Here is a 22,269-nt window from a genome sequence, read left to right on the forward strand (position 1 = left end):
GCATCAGCGATAACAATCTTGTATAATTTATAATAGTAGAACAGTGATAAGGGACATTTTTCTACATTGAGTGCGATTTTTACAGTGTGATATTGCTACTGAATGCTTCCTCCACTACTGCTGATTTGCAAAGATTCAGTTCCAAAACATCAGCATGATAACAATATACTGTATTTCTGTCAAAGATTTTGTCCTTTGATGCTGACAGAGGTCAAATGTTCTATGATGTTACCTTCATGATCTGTTGGAAATATTGCCGTCTATATGAAACACACAGACTTATGAAATGTATGAAAATAGTATTGTAAAATACAATTGTGGATTTTGGCAAAGTATTTGGCAAATTTAATTGTTTTATATTATTGTTTGCTGTTTTGTACATAAGTGGCACAGTTGTATGCTTCTTTTGTCATTCTTGTTTATCATTTAGTGGTCAAGTTAACTGTATACTTTTCATCATTAAAATGTATCTGGACATTTCTTACGTGTTTGCACCACATTTCTTCCCCTCATTCTTTTTAGTTTACATGATTTCTGTGTTGGTACTGCATACATACTGAACCCTATCACTAAAACCCCTCCTTATGTAGTAATCTACATTGTTTTTGTTTTTGTTTTTTGTTTTTTTATCCCTGTCACATTTTTCTTGTCCACTGTCATGCACTGGGCTCGCTGGGACTCGGTGACCACATATTGATCTATTAGCAGTTACAGTAGGTGACTGCAGCAGCTGTTATTTTAGCTGTTTGTGAAACTGAATTTAAGTTCAAACATGTCCTTGTTGCTATTCTATGGAAGCACATTGCATTTATCAAAGAAAAAGAATTGGAGACCTTATCCAGTGACTTGGTATATCTGTATCTTGCAATTATGATGACTCATAATTATGAGAAAATGTAACTTTTCTCACAATTACGAGATCAGTATCTCATGAGTATGAGAAAACCAATATCTTGTACAAAGGATCTGGTAATTACAAGATCAGAAATTATCTATCTTCATTTTGAAAGATAAGGATATCATTACAAGATACAGATCTTGTAATTATGAGATGATCTTCTCATAATTTTGACTTGGTATCTTGTAATTACAAGATCTGTATTTCATAATTATTGGAAAAGATGTCACAATTATGAGATCTGAACTGCATAATTATGACTTTGAATCTAATAATAATTACGATATATGTAGGAGAAGGACTTTTTCCACATAATTATGAGGTCTGCATTTTCTGATTATGAGCTCTGTATCTCGTAATTATGAGATAAGGATCTTGTGATTACAAGATTGGCAATTATGAAATCTTGTACTTACAAGGATCTCATAATAACGAGATCAAGATGTTGTTGTTATTATGAAATAATATTTGCCTATTGCAATTCTGAGATAATTTTCATGTAATTATGAGAATTTTCTTGTGATTATGATATGATTTTCTTATAATTATGAGATAGATCTTTTGCCATAATTTTGAAACTAAAGTCTTGAGATGCTAAGTTAAAATTTTACAAGATACAGAAGTGATAAATTGTGAGAATTATTGTTTTTGTCTGGGTGAACGCAGTGCACTTCTCACCTACATACCCACCAGTTAGGAAAAGTACAACATTTCGAGCCCATCTTCCCATCTTGGCTCTTTCAGGTACAATCAAAGCTTACTTTTCTTAATGTAATGTAACGAAGAAAATTTAGTTTAGGGCAATAATAGTATTTGGGAAGAGGAATTTTTCCGTTTGCGCGCTCACAAGTCTGAGCTTCTGAAGAGCTCTTGAAGGCGCCATGAGTCTGGTCCAGCCCCTCCTCGTTCAGATGTGTTTTGTCCTCTCGGCAGTTGAAGAGTGAAGGACAAGGAGGCGTAATGTCAGTTTGAAAGAGACGAGATTTATCGATACTCTGGGCAAAATAAAGGTCACCGTTGGACAGCCAGTTGAATAGCCAGATAAGACAGTCAGACGCGATTTTCTGAAAGGATTAGCAAAGGAAACACGAAAGATTGAATGCCATATTCAGCCGTAAATCTTACTGGAATAAACGATGTCAAGTCAACGGTTTACCTCCTGGTCAGGTGAGCAATGTTAACGTTATAACGCAAGTTAGATCCACTTCAAAAAGACTTCATGGAGTGTTAACGGTAACGTCCGTTATTGGACACGGCTTAGCTAGCTCTTGTATTGACACAGTTTAAGTGACTACGAATGTCATGTCGTTAAATTTAACGTTAAACTAACCTGTGATGAACGAATATCCAGCAGTGAGTGTATAAAACCCGGCTCCCACCTGCTTACTTAACGTGTGTTACTGTTTTGGCATTTTATCGTTTCACAACACTTACCTCCATTTCCTTTATAGCTGTTTTAACTTGTTATCAAGACGGGAATCTGCGTTCAAACAGCAGCGCTACTAGTTACCGTTAGTTAGTCCGTTAGTTAGTGTAGACAGCAGCGTTATAAGACAGAGGGAGCCAGGGTTAACCCAAATAAACTGTGCAGCAGGAACATAATGAGGAATTTATGTTCCCAAATATGCGTGTCATCACCAAAATATGTGCCCGATAAAGGGTGAACAGGGCGCAGAGGACGGTTAACGTTAATTCACTATTAGTTCTCACAACGAGGCTTCCAGATAGACCCGTTAACTATAAAAAATGCGTCAAGGTAAGCTAGTTAATGTACAGTTTATTTGGCCCATTTGACCCATGGTCTATTTTTCCTGTCTTAAATACTTGTAGTTTGTCTCCAGTGGTTCTCACCAGTTAGTGACTTTATCAATCTTATTCCACCACATTTTAGTTTTATGGTCTCAATATTCCTAGACTAACAATATTTGTAGTATCTGTGTAGAATCGTGCTTAAAATTCTGGTAGGATTACAGTTTTATTTTTTAGGGTTTAGTTTGTATCAGTAGGGGGAATGACCAACATGTGTTTTTCTCACTGTCAGGTGATTTAAGGTGCAGTCTGTGAAGTCTGCTGCCTTGGCTATCTAAAGCATCAGTGGTTCAGAAAGGGGTATGGCCCCGGCCCTGACCAAAATCCTGAAAGATGGCCATGGGATCCACCTGTCCTCACCTCCTGCTTCTGTCAGAATGGACTCAGATGGGAGAGCCATGTGCAGTGCTGAGCTGGAGTCTCAGATGAGATCGACAGATGATGGTGACCTCCAGAAGATGTGGCTGAACCTTTCCTCGTTTCCCTCTCTGGACTCATGTCTCCCCGTGAGCCCATTGGACGTCCCTACCAACCCTGTGCTTTCCCCATGTCTGCAGGCGTCTGCCAGCCAATGTGAGACGGTGCTCCTCCCAAGCCCTGCTTCCCTCCTCAGCCTCCTTACCTTCAATAAAGGCCTGAGAGATTCTCATCAGGTGGCCTGCGTCTTCCCAGGTGTACCAGACATGTTTTTAGTCCCTGTCCCTGAGCACAATAGCCAAGAGACTTGCCTGTTACATGGTCACAGTGCTACTCCTGAATGTAGGCCAGATGGTGGTGATGTGCATCATTCCTCCCTTATCTTTACCAGTGTTCCTCCTTCATATTCCCATGGGGAGATAATGTACCAGGGCTACACTCCCTTCTTTGCACCCCCACCTACATTGACACAGGAGAAAATGGCTGGAATGGGCTGTGCTCCTCCATCTACAGGGCAGCCTTGCAGTGGCAGGGTGAACTCTGACCAGCTGGCATCCACAGCTGTGCTGGAGGAGGCAGTGAAGGAGCAGCTCTCCAGGCAGGCAGGGCTGCGCAACAGAGCTCAGAGGCTGCAGAGGAGACTGCAAGCCCTGCTAGGTGAGCACGCTTTGCTACACTGCAACCAGCAGCTGGAAGGGCTTAAAAGGCACTGTCAACTTGGAGGTGTGTCTCTTGCTAGCCCGGACTCCATACATCCTGGTATACTACCTCCGCTGGGCTGTAAACCCCATTTTTCTTGGCTAGAGTCGTCCACAGCCTCATCTTCCTTCACAGAGCTCAGCGAATTCAGCCGCTCCAGCCAGGCGGTGCTGAGAGGCCTGCAGGAGGATTTGGACTCAGAGGCCACGGCCAGCAGCAGCTCAGATGATGAGCAAGAGGAGGATAAGAGTCACGGCAAAACCAAGACACCTGGGTGAGTATCCAGTGAGGGGAAGTAGTTCATATGTAGCTGCATGTGTTGTGTAAAAATATGTTCCCACTATCAACAAGAGTAAAAGCCCTGAACGTGGCCTCTAGAGACAGCAATGTTTAATACAAAGGTGCTGGATGGTACCAACAGACCGACTGACATTGCCATATGCTTCTTTGGGTAACTGAGGTACATGACTCAAAACAAAAAACATAATTAGCTGCTAATCATTAGAAAAACTATAACTTTTCATAACACATGGGTATATCTATATATATATAGTTCTAATACGATGTGAAGCCATTAACTCGTTTGTTACTTGCTGTAACCAACTTTTGTTTACAAACTGTTACTTACTGGAATTATGTGTATTTTTAAGAGCCACAGCATGTATGTGGCTGTCACAGCTGGGTATTACAGCTAAATAAACAAGCTACAAAAGAAAAAGAAGAAAAAGATTAGAAGTCCCTTAAACTGCATATTTGGTCTGTCAAGTTATCCTTTCACACAGTGTCAAATATGAAGTTACCAGCTAGTGTTGAAGAAAACAATAAGAAAGCATTTCACAATCATCACTGTAGTCTCACTCTGCCAAAAGATTTGTTGTGCTTTTTTGGGATTTAGTTACCAGAACCCAGCTGTGGTTCACGCTGGAGCCATTGGCCTTGTTTTAATTCAGGCAAGTGGTGAGTTCACAGAGGTAGACTCTCACTGTAGGCAACCTTTCAGTTCAGGACATTAAAGACATCGCTAACACAGTGAGAGGGAACTAGTTTAAAAGAGGTATAAATACGGTGTAAATTGGAGAGAATGAGCATATTTATGTGACATTACAAGAAGGGGGGCATTAAATCACACACATCTACAAATGTCAAGGATGACACAAGAAATCCAAGACTTATTTCGGGTTGAGTGTAAGTTTTGGAAAGTCAGCTCAGTGTAAGAGGTCCACTGTTCCTCCGCAGTGTTAGACACATATTTTACTTGGACCTCAGCGAAGTTTACAGTGAGGTTGTCATAAGTGCACGTTTTGACCTCCCAGCTGTGGAGAGTGTGATGACATTTTTTAGCCATGCACACACACTTTCTCTTTCCATGCTGCAGTCATAACACATTGAACAGACTAGCCAGTTCTCTTTATACCCACAGGCTAGGAAAAAAACACAGACATGCCAGCGGGCCTCTAACATGCCAGCCATTCTGTGCTGTCATGCTCCTCCTCTTTCTAGTGAAAAATACTTTGGAAGTGTGTGCCTGTGTGGGTGTGGTTTGGATGGGCAGTGCAGCTGTACTTGTGTCTTTGTGCTCAAAGGGAGTCGTATTGCCCCAGACGAGGAAAAAAATATGTAAATCTCATATGATTGTGTGTTGTGACATCCTGTAAGCAGTGTTTTTTGTTGTGCTAACAAGCCACAAGATGGTATCAACTTATAGAAAAGCTGTGCACATTCCACACAAAAATGATTATAATCTGAATTTTTCATATATTTTGCCAGCTTAGTTAATATCTTGTTCTGGTTTATATTGTGGCAGATGTCCACATATATATATGTTAATTAAATACAGGGAAGAGGAGCAGTTGGGCTAAAATTGAGCTATGTGAAACCCCTGACAAGCAGCTCCAACAACTAAAATCATTTCTGTGGAAGAAAAAAATAAGATTTTTTTCTTCCACAGAAATTATTTTAAAAAATCTTATTTTTTTCTGGCTGACAGTAGTGAGTGACAGGAAACATTGGAGAGATAGACCTAGAAAAAGAGAGAAACAGGGCTATGCAATAATGGTCCTGAGCCGGAATTTTTCTGTGGATCTTGATATCCGTCTTGGGCTGCTTGCCCACCAGGACATCCTGGAAAGGAGCATTTATTTTGCTTAGGATGAGAATTTCAGTGGTCAGTCATACACAGTGTCAAGCTTGGACAGTCTTTGGTTTGAGAACAACATTACCCAGCAATTGAAGCTCTCACTCAGATAGGTATACTGCATATTTGCTTCAGAAATTCCTGAGAAAAAGATAACTGCCCCTGTCCATGTAATGCCTATCATTTAATTTGAAAATTAAACTGATAAGTTTTACAAAAATACCACCGAAACTAGATACGTTGTGCAACATCTTCATTTGGCAATAAGATTCTTTTGAGAGAGATTTGCACTGAGCCAGAGCTATTATTCTGCTATTCTTCTATCTGTGTAGATGGTCAGTTTAATTATTTTAAGCGCCATGTTACCAACCTCATGTTACCAGGTTAATACACTTTCTAGTCGGCAATGTGGGGACATTAGTGTTAGGACAGGAGGGGTGATGTCCTGGTCTTGGCTTTAGTCCAATTAGACCTCTCTTTTTGGACTCAAGTCCTGTCTGGTTTAAGTGCAGTACCATTTATTTCTTTAGTTGGATATAGCTCTTCAACGTCACTGTTTGTTTCCTATGTCCTGAATCAGTGCAATAAACAGGAGCCATAAACAAAACTAAGGCATGTTTATTAGCACTTAGAACAGGAATGACAAAAGGTGTTTTATATGTGTGTAGTGTGTGTCTTTTTATTCGGCCAGCTTCAGTCATCTTGGAAGTGTCAGCTTACCTTTTGTACGAGTCAATGAGACAATGCTCTGTGCTTCGTCAGTAAACCTCACCCTGGGGAGTTTTTATGGCAGTTTCCTCCTTGAAGAGGATATCTCCTTGCTGGAGAAGGGACAAGTCGTTGCCCTCCTTTAGAAAATGTGTAAATAGTTGGCCTTTAACGTTCTAGGTATGAACTTGCAAAGCAGCGGCATGGTTTGACTTTAATTTGAAACCATGCATCCACACTGCTCATCTTCTGCGCTGCCAGCAGTCCTTCACACCTCCAGCTGTTGCTCATTTTCAGTTTTCAGCATGTTTGTAATTTTTAATATACTATGTGGGAGTATTTATAAAGGTTACGTGTTGGAAAGTTTCAGTGCGGGACGCATCCAAAAGCCCCAATACCTCTGCAAGAGCCAAGAACCACTATTCAAATAGGAGAATTCGTAAACCCAGAAATACATGCTAGGGCTGGCCTTTTATTCAACCAGGATTTAGCTGTGGAAAATCATACTTTCTCACTGTGGAGGGTAGCCAATGGGTTGCTAGACACCACATTTTACTCAGCAATGTTAATATCTTCATGGAAAATATGTATGTAAATATGCAGTTTGCGAACTAGCACACTAACAGGTATAAAGCAACCTTTCCTCTCCTGTGCTCTCGCCTACTGCTTGGAAAATATTCCAGGAATTTTCTCAACATACAGTTGGAAAGAGCTGTAGGGCAGCCATGTCTGGTCATTGTCTCTGGAGGAAAGAGAGAGCTTACTCCTTAACAAAACAGATATTATCTTAGGATTGAGTGAAACTCGAAAACGAAAACTTCTCCTTCATATCAACCACAAACTAGGTGGGTAACATTTTATTTGAAGGTGGCTTCATAAGACTGACATGACACCGTCATAATTATGACATGACACCTGACATGAAGGAGTCTTTATGAAGGTTTATGACTGTTATTAAGTGTCATTCGGTCAATTATGTCACTTTCAATGCAAAGTTGACATTGTTTGAGATGTCCGTTATGACAACTTGACATTAACCAAGAAAACATAACCTAGCAGGCTATGTCTCTTTAGTCTCTTTCTTATGGTGGAGTCATGAACACTGACCTTAAGTGAGGCAAGTGAGGCCTTCAGTTCTTTGGATGTTGTTGTGTGGTCTCTGAATGGCTGAAGAAAAACAAAATGAAGTGGTTTTCTAGCCGCCATGGCATATTGATGACAGGTTATGTTTTCTTGGTTAATGTCAAGTTGTCATGACAAAGACATTTTTGTCTTGGTTAATTTTGTCTTGGTTAATGCAAAGTCTCAAACAATGTCAACTTTGCATTAAAAGTGACATCATTGACCGAATGACACTTAATAACAGTCATAAACCTTCTATAGACTCCTTCATGTTCATGACAGGTGTCATGTCATAGTTATGTGTCGTGTCTTATGACGCTACCTTCAAATAAAGTGTTACCACAGGGTGTAATTGTGATCAGGCAAGCAAACAACATTTTGGGTATTTGATCCTACAGGCTAATATTAGAATAACTACCTCATAATACCAAAGGGTATTGTCAAATACTTTGTGTTTCACTGCTTTCTGACTGGCCTAACCTTTCTCTGTTAGAGTGTGTAAAGTGGGGGAGTCCCTCCCTGTCCTAGTCAAGGTCCAAGAGCACTGCCATAGCAACTATTGCCAGCCAACCACACACACACACACAAAAGATACATGCTAACTGAACAGGCAAGTGCCCTGGAAACATACTATAGATACACACCACACAAATCAACAGTGTTTTATTCTGTGGCCTAGATAAGCTTTTGTGCTTTAGCAAAAAAAAGGTTACCATATGATTCTCATATGTCCAAATTCATTAAGATATGATTCTCATATGGTAACCTATTCATGCACTTCCAGTGGCTGTAGTGAATTTTATGACTGCATTCAATATCTTGAAATTTTGCCAGATTCATGACCAAATTCCAAAGCATTTCGAAAGATTCTTGCAAGGTCGTGTCAGTATCATAATACTACTACATGGGTCTAACTGTCCTCCTCTGTCATCCATCACCCTGCCCCTCCTGCCAGCAGTGGCAGCTGTGAGAGGCGGTGGCTGGAAGAGAGAGCGGAGCTGGGCAGCAGATGGAGCTGGGTGCAGCTACGTCTGGTCGAGCTGGAGGGGAGGATACAACAACTGGTGGAGCTCCACAAGCACATCCGCTCTACCAAGGTAAGACGAAAGTCCTCTGTAAACGCCTCAATAAAGGGCAGTTGACATAATGTACCAACTGGCAGCCACAGAGGGCATTTATTAAGGGCTTTTAGTCAGGCCATGTACAAGTCAGTTTTGTGAGAAGAGAATGTATAGGATCAGCTATCTTTTGCTGTGTTACTGTAACAAATGAATAGCACTTTAGCTAAAGTATCTTATAGAAGGCTTAGCTACTGTATTAGTCACATTTTAAAGCTGCATCAAGCAAAACAACCAACTTTCATGGACTGCTAGTACTATGAAAAGTTACATGAATATGAACATAGGTACAATACATGATGAGGTACAATGCATGGCAGATTATACAATTGAAAACTTGAAAATATGGCGTCTCTCTACCTTTTAAGTAATAATCCTTGTAAATAATAAATCCTTGAAATGTCCAAATTCATTAAGAATCCTAAAATCAAAAATAGTTAATAGCTAATATTTAAATATTAGGCGGGCCGGCCCCCAAAAAGGGGGTGACTGTCAAAAGGTTAACTTATGTTATCCGTGTGTGTGTGTTTGTGTCTGTGTGTTTATCTGTGTGTCTAAGGGTGGTGTGGTGCTTGCAGAGTCCCAGCCACTGACAGACAGATGGATTCAGCACACCCTGCTGAGAGAAATGGCAGCCTCGGATGCTGACGCTGAACCCTGCAGCCCCACACGCCTTCTGCACAACATAGAGAGACAGGTAGGAGGGAGGAACTAGTACACACACCTATAAGACCGGGTGTGTGAAGAGTCTGGAATCAAGGGGAATAGTCCCAGTTGAGAAGATTAAACTAATTAATTAAGGCAACATACTGTTTGACCTGTGTGTTATTATGCTAAATAAGAGACTGCAGATGGAATGCATGAATTCCTGCTGCTTTATGAAGCCTACAGGTATTTAATCAACTCAAAGGGAAAGACCTTATTCGTCTGTTAATCTAACGCAGTGCAGACTGTCTTAATGGCATTAAACATTGTACTTAAATGTACATTTGAATATCTATTGAAGTTTTAAAAAAGTATATTAATGTGACAGACAACATTTTTACATTAATTCCAAAATTACAATAAAACAATTTTTGTGATATCAGGGAGGAGTGCATGATCCATCCCCCCCCCCCCATCCTCCACCAACTAAAACATATATTTTTTTTCATTTGCATTAAGTCGTGTTCTTAGCAGTCAGATACTCATGGACAATTTCATGCCAAAATGAGTACAAAATTGGATTTAACACCTGCATTAACTGAACCTCAGCTGTCTTCATTCACCTTGTCGGGTGTGAGTTTGTGCAAAAAAAATGTTCTTTGGATGTTAAACCCTCTTATGTTGTGCTTTTAAAAGTGTTTGTGTGCATATATTTAGCTTTTCACTCTGTGTTGATATGTAATTTGGACATTGGATGAAATTGTGCTGTTTGAAATCAGCATTGGTCACGTTTCAGCCACATCGACACTGCAGAGAAGCAACTGAATGAATCTTAAATCATCAATAATCATCAATAGTCAATCTTCATAACAACAAAAATAAAAAAACTAAATAAGGCCCAGTTTAAGAATAACCAGAATAAGCCTTTAGTGCTGCACCAGGTAAATGTGCACCTTAGAAGCACGAACAGCAGAGAGGTACCCGAATAAAATTTGCATCTTATTTTTGTGCTGTGTACTGTGATCCTCTCAAACATCACACAGCATCCTCATCTTTATCAATCTGATCAGCCCATACTCACGTAAAGCAAACAATATTAAGGCGTATGTTGGTGAGTCCATCTTTTCTTTGATGGAGTGCTTATTCACTCACTGCTATTAAAGAGATGGATTGTATTTCACGCTGAATTTTAATTTGTCTCTTGTGTGAAGCATTATATGGATGATGTCTTCATTGCAGAGTGCTCAGCTCAGCCAGATTGTCAACAGTCTGATGCCTCCTCTCAGCTTTTCACCGCTGTCTAAACAACCACACACCTGGAAAGGCAAGAGAGCCTTCACGAGGTAGAGAACACATACACAAATCTAATACTATACAGTAACTATCTGGGCATGGCACTACAAGAGTTTGTCACACCTACAATTAGATATTCTGCATGTTTCATGAGTTGCAGTGAAATGAAACACTAAGTCAGTTTTCAGTTGCGTAATGTTGAGCTCAGTAGCTTTCACAGGGCTATGTGGGTGCTAGTCACTTTGAAAGCATGCGGCGTGTAATGTAACCCAGTGAAACAGCCCGGTCACTCCCCACCATCTGGCCTGACTTGAATCATCCCTTCATGTCTTTCCTTCCTGCTGCCTTTTTAACTCTCTCTGTCTGGCTGTGAAGATAAAAGCCACATGATAAAAATATAGAACAAAGACATACTGCTTCTTTATGCATGTAACCAGGGGTTATAAGTAGGTATTGTTTGTTTCTGGTTGTTATTTGTCTACAAGATGTAAGACCAACAACACCTTGAAAAACTTGCATTTTTAGTTCTTGTGATCTTAACATGAATCATATCCCTGACATTTCCATGACCTCATCTGATCTCGTTCGCGCAGTGGTCAGAAAGGAGACGATGTTTTTGTGCCTGGGAGCTGTAAGAGAAGGAGACCGGGGACCAGGAGGCTCTTCAAAGCTGATGTGTCGTGCGTGTGTGCCCGGACCAGGCCCCTGGTCACCTACCACAAGCCCAAACTGTTCACTTTCAACACCAACAACCCCAGCCGGCCACAGGTAGGCCACATGCAGTCCCCTCCATTTCCCAGTCCGTCCATCTGAACCATTTACATACACAACTGTCAAAGCACACATGCACATTCTCTCTGACATTCAACTTTAAATGTGATCATAATTAGAATAGCTAGAGGGCACATGTACACATGCCCTTCAACAGTGGAAGTCTGTCCCTGAAGATGCTATGTCTTTATTTCTATTGCAATGCGTCCAGTTAGTATTATTACTTATTTAGTCAAAATATACTTATTCTTATCTTAATCCCGCTCTGTGCATCTGAAACAAATCATTTCAATCTCCATTACCCCACTGGGATACATTAGTGTCTATTCATTAGTGCTGATCATGTCCCTGCACAGTGTAAGCAGGTGTAGATAATGGATGGATGCTAAAATACAGCAGTCACATTTGCATTTTTTCCCCTCTCTATTCTGAGGACATGACAGTAAATATAGTAATGAAGATGACACCTGCACTATGCTGTGTATTAATTACTGTATTGCTGCCCAAATTTACTTCATTACAATGCACCACTTATGAATCCCAATTGTAGACCCATTTTGGGTTTATAATAAAGGCTGAAAAGCTGATGAAAGTGTGTAGAAGTTGTAAATTCATTAATTTATTTAATTGAAACTATTTACATATTCATGTCAAAGCAGTTGCTCGTAGTCAGGGTTCAGTGATGGAATTCCATATCACTAAAATAGTTCCTCAAATTAAACAGGAATTAATATTTAAAGCCGGACACCTGCTTAATTAAACAATAATATCTCTTGGATTTGCTTCAGATAAACAAGTGCATGTGATTATTTTAAAGCTTTAGTCTTTATTTAGCCAGGGGACATTGCATAGTGCTATGTTGTTGCTGCCAGTAAAATCAGGGGGTAGTGATAGTGGTGTGTGTCAAGTGGCTTAGCTTCACACAGTTCTAGTAATAACAATTCATACTCTCATATCACATTTTGTTTGTGATATCTTTATTTAAAGCTGCAGTTATCAATATTTCATGTTAACAATGGATCAAATGACTAGGTGTAATGCTAAAGGAGTTGCTCTTAGTGACGAACCCACATTGAATTCTCAACCAACTCTGCAATGCCAAAAAGCTCTACAGAGCATTTTACAATCTTTCAGCTCATTGTTTTGGTTTTTAGGCCAGCAAACTGTCCAGCTGCAGCCGGCAGCTGTTTACAGTGTAAAAACTCTACTGTGTGCTACCAGCCCAGCACCAAATGGCAGACAAAGTCAGCAACTAGCTGGTGAACATATTGGAGCATTTAGCCACTAATGATCAAGATATTTTTCTCAGCAGTTGATGGAGACTAAAACAGAGCTAGTAGAAGAGTGGACTATTTGTCAGATGCCCAGAAAAAACAACTACAAAATTATTCCAAAATGTTTATGTTGCTGTGTGCCTGTTGGATGTACAAATAGTTAACTGATTGTTAACAGGTTTGCCTTAAAGACTTTATACACTAATACTATGTAAATGGTGTGTTTACAGCTTGTTCTGCTGTCCCCCAAGTGGCCAAAAATAAAATTCATAAATGCAGCTTTAATATATTAAACATAAGATGTGGACCCAATGTCCTAATCTTTAAACTACATCTTTAGCTCATATACAAACATATAAACCAGATAAAAGTTTCACTTCTCATCTCGACATACCATTGGATGGCCAACGCCAGAATAGTTCTAGTTTCAACATCTTGCTGAATACTGCTATTCTAGCATGGAGCCCAGAGCGATTGTAGCAGCACCAAGTCACTACCATTGTGATATTGCCAGATGACAAAGAAAGCCCTTTAACAACTTACTTACTTACTGTAATCAGTGTGCTCAAGCAGAGAGCAGCTTCCTTAAACCCTCATGACTCATACTCCAACAAACCAGAGAGAAAGCCAAGTTAATACTGTAGTTAAAGATTATTGACTGTTTATTATTATGTGAAAAATAACTTTCTCTCTCTCTTGTTCTCTCTTTCTTGTGCTTCAGGACTCTGGGAAGTCCACGTCTACCCTCTCCTCTTCTCTCTCAACATCTTCCTGTTCATGTTGCTCATCTTGTGATCCTGTAGTCCTGTGCTGTGATCCTGAATGCAGCTCCAGTAGGGCCCTGTCCTCCAGGACCCCCAGCTCCACACCTCACCCTGTGTTGTCTCTTTCGTTTGGTAGGAGAAACATTAACATAGCTACTTAACATGAACATAACAATCAAAAACATGTAGGAAGACTAGTAAACTTAGTTTAGTTACTAGTACGCTAAGCAACGTCTGTCTTTTGAAAGAAATTTGGAATGTTGATTCATTTACTGTTATCTGAAAGGCGTAGTTCACAACAGTTGTTTCTTGGCTTCATATTTAACACGGTAGACCTACTTTGAGGTGCAGCACACACCGGCCATGTTGGGTCATTTGCCACTTGACGTCTGTAGCACACTGGACATACCACACAGAAGTAGTGGTAGCCGGGATGTACCATTCCGGGGAGTAAATGTGATAAAATTACTGCTTTTCAGGAGCGTTGATGCACATCGACAATTGGGAAATAGAACAGTGATGTGTTTGGTATCAAGATGCTGCCAGTGTGTGGGCTTGTAAGGAAAACAATGGATGTGGGTGCTTTGATGCGCGTCATACACTGCTGGTGTTTTGTTTTTGTCTTTGATTGGGTGCTTAAATTTTGAGATGTGCTGAGTAATTAATCATAAAAGTTTTTATGCTCAATTGTGTCATCTTCTTCCAGACACTCCTCTGTCCCACCATGTAAAGAGGGCCCTGGCCAGAGAAGAATGGTCCCAAAGGCCTCTTGTTATCAATCAACCATCCAGTCCGGCACACTACAAGAGACGCAGCTCCACACCACTGCACAGCAGTAAGATCCTGCCCTTTACCAGTATTGATTACATACCCTGTTCTGTTTTATGGAGCTCTCCCCTCTTAACGTTCTGCTCAGTCTTTTGCTCTACATGTGCTTCACTTTGCCAACTGATGGGTAAGATGACAGGAAGGCAGAGGTGCTATTTTAAAGACTACACCTGCATTCCTGTTGTTGTTGTTTGTGTAACAGACAGGAGCCTCACTGGCTTTTGATCCACTTTTCTTTGCTATGGTGGAGCTGCAATGAAATCTGTTTTTGAAGTCAATGGTAATTTAATGTTAATGCAAAGCCAACACTACTTGCTGCAGCTTCACAGTAGAAACCTTTCAGTGGCGACTTTTATTAGAATTACTGTAGCTACATTACTGGTGGCGCTTTGGTCCCAATTTGATGAGGCATAGCACGGAATAATGTGAATAATTTGTACTTAATTTATTGGTGTTTTTTTCCATTCAGTTATTGTTAAAATATAATTAGTAAAAATTACAGTGTAGCAGGACTGTTGCCACCGTGGGTTCCCCTGGCATAAACACTGACTCAGGTCACGTCTTTTATTTATTCAGGCTGCTCACACACACACTTTCAGTAATCAACAAAAACACTCAACCACAATGCCTCTTGCTTTCCCACTGGTCACGCTGCAACATCCTTTTCTTCTTATCACATTTTAAACATGGAGTCCAAAGTTCAACAGCCAGCCTTGCTGTCTGTGTGTGAGCTGTCGCCAGTCCAGCATGCTGCTGCATATAAAGGGGAGAGCATAATTAGTCAACAAGACACAGCTGTGACAATTAGCTCTCCCTGACGCTGCTCACCTGAGCCACTACCACACCTCTCCCTCTGCAGCTGACAGCTAACCACGCCCACCTCCACATACAGTATTAGTTTTATTAACAAAACATTAAAATTTTAATAGATATAAATGACTTTTTTAGTTTACATTGTTTCTAAATAATAATTTATGAATAATTATAATAAACTGACAATTTATCTTGTTTAGACAATTCTCCCATTTGGTTGTATTTAGTGAAAGGAAACAAAATCACTGTGAATACAATGGCTGCTTCAAAGTCGACCACTGTGTCTGCTTGTTAGCTCCCTGTGTACCATCGTAAGTGGTTCCTAGCATGTCAGATACCCCACTGTGTGTGTGTAAGGCTTCCAACTGAGCTGCAGATAGAAATGGAATCAGTTGGTATTTCACCAATGTCAATATGTGTCTTTGTATATTAGTCTGAAGCTCTAATGAATGATCATTTACCTCTGCACTTACTTGCCTCTACCAGCTGTCGTTTGAGGGCTTTAAGTGGCACTTGCTCACGTGGTTGTCCGCGATGTAGAGTGATGATCCAAAACAATCAATGATTTTAGAATTTTTCCTGTTTATCCAGGGAAGGTTGACAAAACACTGTGTCTGTGTTAAATACAAAGGTGAGGTGACAAAAAAGAAGTAATGTAGTAGAAGTAGGGAGAAAGTAGAGGAGGAGACACGAAGGAGGCAGATTGGAAATTGACCTCACTCACCCACCACTCTGTCGATTTCCTGTCAGCTTGAATGAACTTATTCTCCTTTGTCAATAGAAGAATAAGACAGTTTGTGAAGTACATGTCACCTAAAATAATAGCCTGGCACATGGCAACAAACCTTTTATCATAGCTAAAATAGAATGAGATTATGTAAACAGTAAAAGCAAGCAGGAGATGGAAGTATGGGCAAATGACATGGAGAATAATGACTAATGACGTAACTTAATTAATAGTTAACTGCGGGGAATAGAGAGCACTGGCACTACAACACAAATGATACTGTATTATTGATATAAAAGGTTGATTACAGGCATCAGTCCATTCATTCCTGCCTCTCCTCTTCCTTCTTTTCTACTAATGAAACCTGTTGGAGTTCTGTTTGAAACTGGCAGCTGTTTCCAGTCATCACTGATCATAACAACACTAGCACTAAGGCTGAGATACGTGTGTGTGCATGTGGAAAAAAAGAATAAATATCTATTCAAGTCCTTAAAAACATCTCTAGTACAGTTGATTTCAGCATTGTTCACCTAGTTAAGCAAAAAAGAACATTTGGCTGGCAAGTTATCTGCACTATGATTACATTAAATAAAGCTGTTGCTGTGATGTGAGCAAGGAACAGAAAACTGAGAGGCAGTCACCTGCCAAAATAATAGGACAAATGGTTGAAGATTAGCTTTTGTACACTTTAACCAAAGCGTAAAATCCCAGAGGAACTGAAGGGTAGTTTGGAATGAAAGGAAATTCCTGTGGTGTATTAACTCAGTTTGTGTGTGTGTGTGTGTGTGTGTGTGTGTGTGTGTGTGTGTGTGTGTGTGTGTCTGTGTGTGTGTCATTATAGGTCACAAATACAAGCAGCATGCAAGGCATCATAAAAGCAGAGTTATGGGTTTGTCGCCAATCGGGATGGCAGGCTCTGCTCAGAGTCAACACAGGAGAGCCAATCAGAGGAAAAAGAAGAGAAGACACATCAACAGGCTGATAGAAGGTGTGTGTATGCAAGTGTATGTTCACCCTGTATTCCAGGTTTACAGTAAATCAGTCTGTGATTAATTGGCTAAAGTAAAGGCTCTTGGTAAACACAGCCATCTTAAAATTATGTTATGATGTAGTGTCTGTTACAGCTAAACACTAGTTTGATGTGTGTGTGTGTGTGTGTGTGTGTGTGTGTGTGTGTGTGTGTGTGTGTGTGTGTGTGTGTGTGTGTCTGTCTGTCTGTGTTGTACCCAGATAAGGAAGATGTCCTGTACCAGCTCTGTGACCCAGAGGACAGCTCAGATGGAGTGCTGGAGGAGAGCTACACACAGGTTTCACGCAAGCAGGCCTCACAGGTAACACACACACATTTCTGAACTTGTATACATGTGAGAACCCTCATTGATATACAGTAATGACTCAACCCAACCTAACCTAAACCTAATTCTAACCTTGATCCTAAAGGGGGTCTTAACCTCTCATCAGTCTTAAGGTGAAGTAAAGACTGAAATATCCTCACTTTCCAAACACTTCATCCATCTCAAGGACTCTCAAAAACTCGTACACCTCCGAATGCCAACAAACACAATCCAAAATATACTAATCGAAGTGCAGGTCTAGAATATATTTTTTAGCGTCATATTTTTGCACCAGACATGACTGTTGACTTCATGTGTTTGCTATGTTACATGAATGGAGTATTGGCTGAAAGAGAATAGGATCATGTGTTAAATTATCATGAGGGCTGCAGAATTGTGCAGATTGTGTTTTATCTTACTTGGGATCACAGGGTTTGGTAGTGGACTGAAGTGAAATGAGTGAAATGATGCTTCAAATTAAACACACAACATAAATGCTGCACAACATAAATTAAAGAGAAAATGTGAAAAAGCTGGTCAGTCTACAGAAAGCCTATATCACGACAACCTGGTGATGTAGAATGACTCTGAATGTGTGAACTCTTCTGAATTATTGGTGTGAATTGTCACGTTGCTCTTGTCATGTTTCCTTTTTAGGGCTTTGTTCGCAAACGCCAGGGAGAGAGTGTGTACAACATCAACAACATTGTCATCCCCATGTCACTGGCTAAAGTGGAAAAGCTTCAGTACAAAGACATCCTGACACCCAGGTATGAAACAAAGCTCCCTCTAAAAGAGTTGCGTAGAATTCTTCATGACAGAGTTTCTTGAAGATGAATGGTCAGACTAACAGCACATGAAATTTGCTGTGGGTTTTCATTGCAACCCCCCCCAAAAAAAGTCTTGATCATGCCTTTCCTTAAAAGTGCTTAAATTCTGTTTCTGGTGCAAGCAAAGTAATGTTAACATGAGCTACAGAACTGTAAAAAAAAAAAAAAGTTAAAAATGACTGCACCCGGGTTTGACTTTGTTGATCCATCTGTAGTACCTTTAATTTAGAAGGTAGTTTACAATGTGTATACATGTATTTATGACTGTATGTGGTTATTTATTAAGTACATTTTATGTGCTTGATTTATTTTGTCTTGTGTGATTAGACACACTGCTTTTCTTTAAAAAACTGAAATAGAAAGAAGCTGTGCACACGGTCCATCACTGCCTCACCTGAAAAAGTCTGTGTTTCTTTACAGTTGGCGGGCGGTTGACGCCTCATCTCCGATGAACAGGGAGGCAGAGGAGGAGGAGGACAATGAAGAGGGGCAGGTAGTGTCTCATCCCTTTTGGACATGAGTAATTGTAATTTGTGAAGAAAATATCATCTTTATTCCTGTGTGTGTGTATATGTGTGTGTTTCAGGTGGAAGATCTCATTGACGAAGTCTTCGCCCAGAGACACCTGGCCTTAGAGCAGAGAGAGAAATTTCGCTGGCCATCCTGGGGAAAGAGAAAATGCTCCGGGCGCCCTAAAAGGTGGAAGCACACACACAGGCTCACAAATGCAGCTGTTTCATTTGAATACTGTTAACATGATAACAAAGAGATGCATTTGACAGTTGGATTAATTCCTAATCTCTCTGTCTGTGCTGACTGTGCAGTGCAACGATTGCAGACTTGGGTTTGTTCATCTCTGTGCATGTAAATATAGCCCGTGTGAAAGTGGAATGTTGAGTAATTTCCCAGTGAAGTTTCATGGGGTATGTTTTTTTCACTCTAGATCTGGCAGCAGGTTATCAGGCAGTGGGGGCGGGATGTGCACATCAGGAGAGGAGAGCTCTGTGGAGCTGAGTTTTGCTCAGCTGGACAGCGATGAACAGCAAAGCTCAGAGGAGTGGCTGGTAAGATCAAAAGCACCACAGCTGAAACCCCAAAGAAACTCTGAATATCAGAGTATGATGTTCCAGAGTCATGCATGGCAATTTTCTATTGGCTGTTTATATTATGATGCCATCAAAAGGCAGCATTTCCTTGCTTTCTCACAGAGTACAGAGTGGCAAACATGGGTTGCAGACTAATCAATACTCTTTTCCAGTCGTATTGTGTGTTATAAAGCCTAGATGGATCCTTGAGAGCCTACACAGATACTTATCTCCACTGTGCTCCAGCTGATGATTGCAGGGCTCTGTACCACTCCGCTTTGATTGGAGAAGGAATGAGCTGCTTCTAAACCAGACTGTCCCAATCAACCTTCTCCACACCACAAATATCCCCTACTTCACTGCTTTGCACTTCTTATGCACTCCAGCTCCCATACAAAACCCTGATTAAAGCACAACCTTTGATTTTTTTAAACAGGCGTCAGAGCCATGCACACCTATGATACTGCCTTCAAAGTCTAAATTCAATGAATGGCTACGGGAAGAGCAAGTATCAGGGTTTTGGACATTATTTCACTATTGAATATGTGTTGCACTTGTGAAATTTTAAGCAAATGTTAGGCTCAGGACATAATTGATTTATTGTTAAATGTGTTACATCCTCATCCTTGTGTCCATAGAAAGTGATGCATATAGTACTTACTAAGCTCTGTCAAATATATTTTATTTTCACATGTGTATAATATGTATGTACTTGTAGATTTGCTCAATTGCATGATTTGCCCTCTGTCTTCCGGCAGCCTCAGACACCCTGGGAGCCACGAGTGTTTCCATTGGATGAGGATGAGGAAGAAGCCCTGCTCTCTGATAACCTAGAAAACGTCCCATCAGGGTGGTCAGAGTGTAGCTTGGCCTCCGCCACATCAAAGAACTCCAACTCCCATCTCTCCCCAGCTCAGTCCTCTGGTGCCACACTGCCATCTGGTGGACAAAGCAAGAGCAGAACACCCAATGGCAGCTGAGAGAGCAGTGCCTTACTTTTTACATGTAAGCTGGGAAATACAGTGAATTCCCTGTTTACTAGTATGTTCATATGTAGCTTACAAATGCTGTAGCAGATTGTTTGTGCGTGCCAATGCTTTTTGCAGAATTTTTGTGATACTTAATTTGTTGACAGATTCTTAATTTGTTAATTTGTTTGGCAAATTAGTTAGTTTTTAGTAAAATATTTATTTTTATTTTTATAAGTAAATAAGTCAGTTGTAAGGCATTTATTAATAAGGCATTTTACAAATGAACAGTCATTTAGTCATGCGTTCCTTCAGTTCATAAGTGAGTTTAGTAAATCATTTTGTTTGTCATTCATTCAATCATTTATTTAGTCATTCATTTAATTATCTGTGCATTCATTCATCTGTCCAACAAGTAATTCATAACACAAATGAATTATTAATTAGTAAATTTTTTACAACATACATTTGTTCATTGATTTAAAGGCATAGTGTGTTTTTGACTCAAATGGTTGTATATGTCAGTTAAATTAATTAATAATTGTATTATTTCTTCTCCAGATCTCCTCCCGCCTGGGACCATGAGGAGAAAACATGCCCTGGAAACCTTAATTGGGATACTTTATACATTCCACAAATACAGTGATTTGATGTTATTTGCTTAATACTTTAAAACAAAAGTGTCTATTTAGTGAGTATTGTAACATGTGTCACACTAATTTAAACTGACTACTGTAGTTTCTGCTACACTTTCAGGTTTTAATGTACAAGAGGTACTTTATGTAAAAATATATATACCAGCACAAATCCACTGTAGTCTCAGGTTTGTATACCGTTGGTAGTTGTCACATGCTATTTATTTTCACAGTTGTCTGTGTAGAAAGACTACATACATACTGTATATTTATGCTTGCTGTATGTGTGCTTTTTTCTGTTGTCATTTGGTATATATTTTCTATGAAGAAAAAACGTTATTAGTAAACATTAACATTAGTAAACATACAGTAGTGGTGGATGTCATACTTTGCCAAGTTTTCTGATGGATGATTCAAATGTTAACAAGCACGGGGCACATGGGTGAGACTTCAGCATTCTAATGAGTATGAGTTTCATTGGTCCTGGGTATAACATTGACAGTCGTGTTAATGTTCACATCCTTGTTGCAGCTCTGGACTCCTACTGTTGAGACACCTGCATGAAGGGGATGGGGATGATTGGATAGCACGAACTGTTGTGTATCAGAGGACCATTTGGCTCTCTACACTCCCCACATAAGGATCACACTAATGAAATGTAAGAATGAAAAAGAGGAAAGATCAGTATTATAGCATGCATGTATGAACACAGGTCAGGACATAGAAAATCTAAAACCATAATAGTTCGTACTATTTTTATTTGATGTGCCTTTAGACACGCAACAATTCTAAAAATGGACACATTACAGTAAGTGAAGCATCTCATCAGTCAGAAGCTCTGTGGATTTTATTTCAGTCACGTGAAATACATCTACAACTTCAGCCAAGTGTACTTAACTAAGTTGTCATTGATACAAGCTAATACTGGAAGGACAAACTAATGTGAAGTCATTTCAGTGATTTGGATGATTAACATTTATGGAGGTCACTGCTTTTTAGGGCCATAGTCCCAGTGAAACAGCTTGTGCTTTGATCCCATATGCATAACCTCCTCTTATAATATCCTTCACAGCTACCAGGGGGCCTAATGGGCAGATGGTGGTCAAGGTCATCCTTCTCATGTACATGTATGTGTGTCAGTTGCTTTATATGAGAGACTGGGTGACCAGAATTAGAAACTCAATCACATGAAATTAATTTACAGATAGTAATAATCTGACTCCTGGTTGGTAGGGGTGAATAGGATTTGGCTGTTAATCGAGTTTTCCATTTCCGTTGCTTCAGATGTCTGCTGAGGCAAATTTGCATTTTAATTCTTAAACAAGATCCCCTCCCTGGTGATATTAAATGTATTTCCTGGGTTCTTGGAAAACAGCATATTTACTGGAAAGAAATGA

General features: G+C 40.0%; 1 protein-coding gene across 2 annotated transcripts; it reads left to right on the forward strand.

Moving 5' to 3' along the window:
* Window positions 1–1,806: 1,806 nt before the first annotated feature.
* On the forward strand, window positions 1,807–21,241 carry kansl1l (KAT8 regulatory NSL complex subunit 1-like). Of its 2 annotated transcripts, none has more exons than XM_044217663.1 (16): window positions 1,807–2,065; window positions 2,940–4,097; window positions 8,743–8,884; window positions 9,465–9,602; window positions 10,790–10,893; window positions 11,437–11,611; window positions 13,610–13,784; window positions 14,359–14,487; window positions 16,862–17,008; window positions 17,251–17,351; window positions 18,012–18,124; window positions 18,605–18,677; window positions 18,771–18,883; window positions 19,128–19,248; window positions 20,028–20,274; window positions 20,799–21,241. In XM_044217663.1, the coding sequence occupies exons 2-15, from the start codon at window positions 3,010–3,012 to the stop codon at window positions 20,247–20,249; spliced, it is 2,841 nt and encodes a 946-aa protein (XP_044073598.1). In that variant the 5' UTR covers window positions 1,807–2,065; window positions 2,940–3,009; the 3' UTR covers window positions 20,250–20,274; window positions 20,799–21,241. The 2 variants fall into 2 exon arrangements, with proteins under 2 accessions (XP_044073598.1, XP_044073599.1); XM_044217664.1 differs by having other exon boundaries at window positions 8,746–8,884.
* Window positions 21,242–22,269: the final 1,028 nt, after the last annotated feature.

This window comes from Siniperca chuatsi, linkage group LG12 (genome assembly GCF_020085105.1).
Source record: "Siniperca chuatsi isolate FFG_IHB_CAS linkage group LG12, ASM2008510v1, whole genome shotgun sequence".
Classification (NCBI taxonomy): Eukaryota; Metazoa; Chordata; class Actinopteri; order Centrarchiformes; family Sinipercidae; genus Siniperca; species Siniperca chuatsi.

Coding starts and splice junctions, on each gene's coding strand:
- kansl1l (XM_044217663.1), top strand. CDS start 3,010: ATGGCCCCGGCCCTGACCAAAATCCTGAAAGATGGCCATGGGATCCAC. Junction 10,894..11,436: donor GGCAAGAGAGCCTTCACGAG/GTAGAGAACACA, acceptor TCGTTCGCGCAG/TGGTCAGAAAGGAGACGATG. Junction 13,785..14,358: donor TGTGTTGTCTCTTTCGTTTG/GTAGGAGAAACA, acceptor ATCTTCTTCCAG/ACACTCCTCTGTCCCACCAT.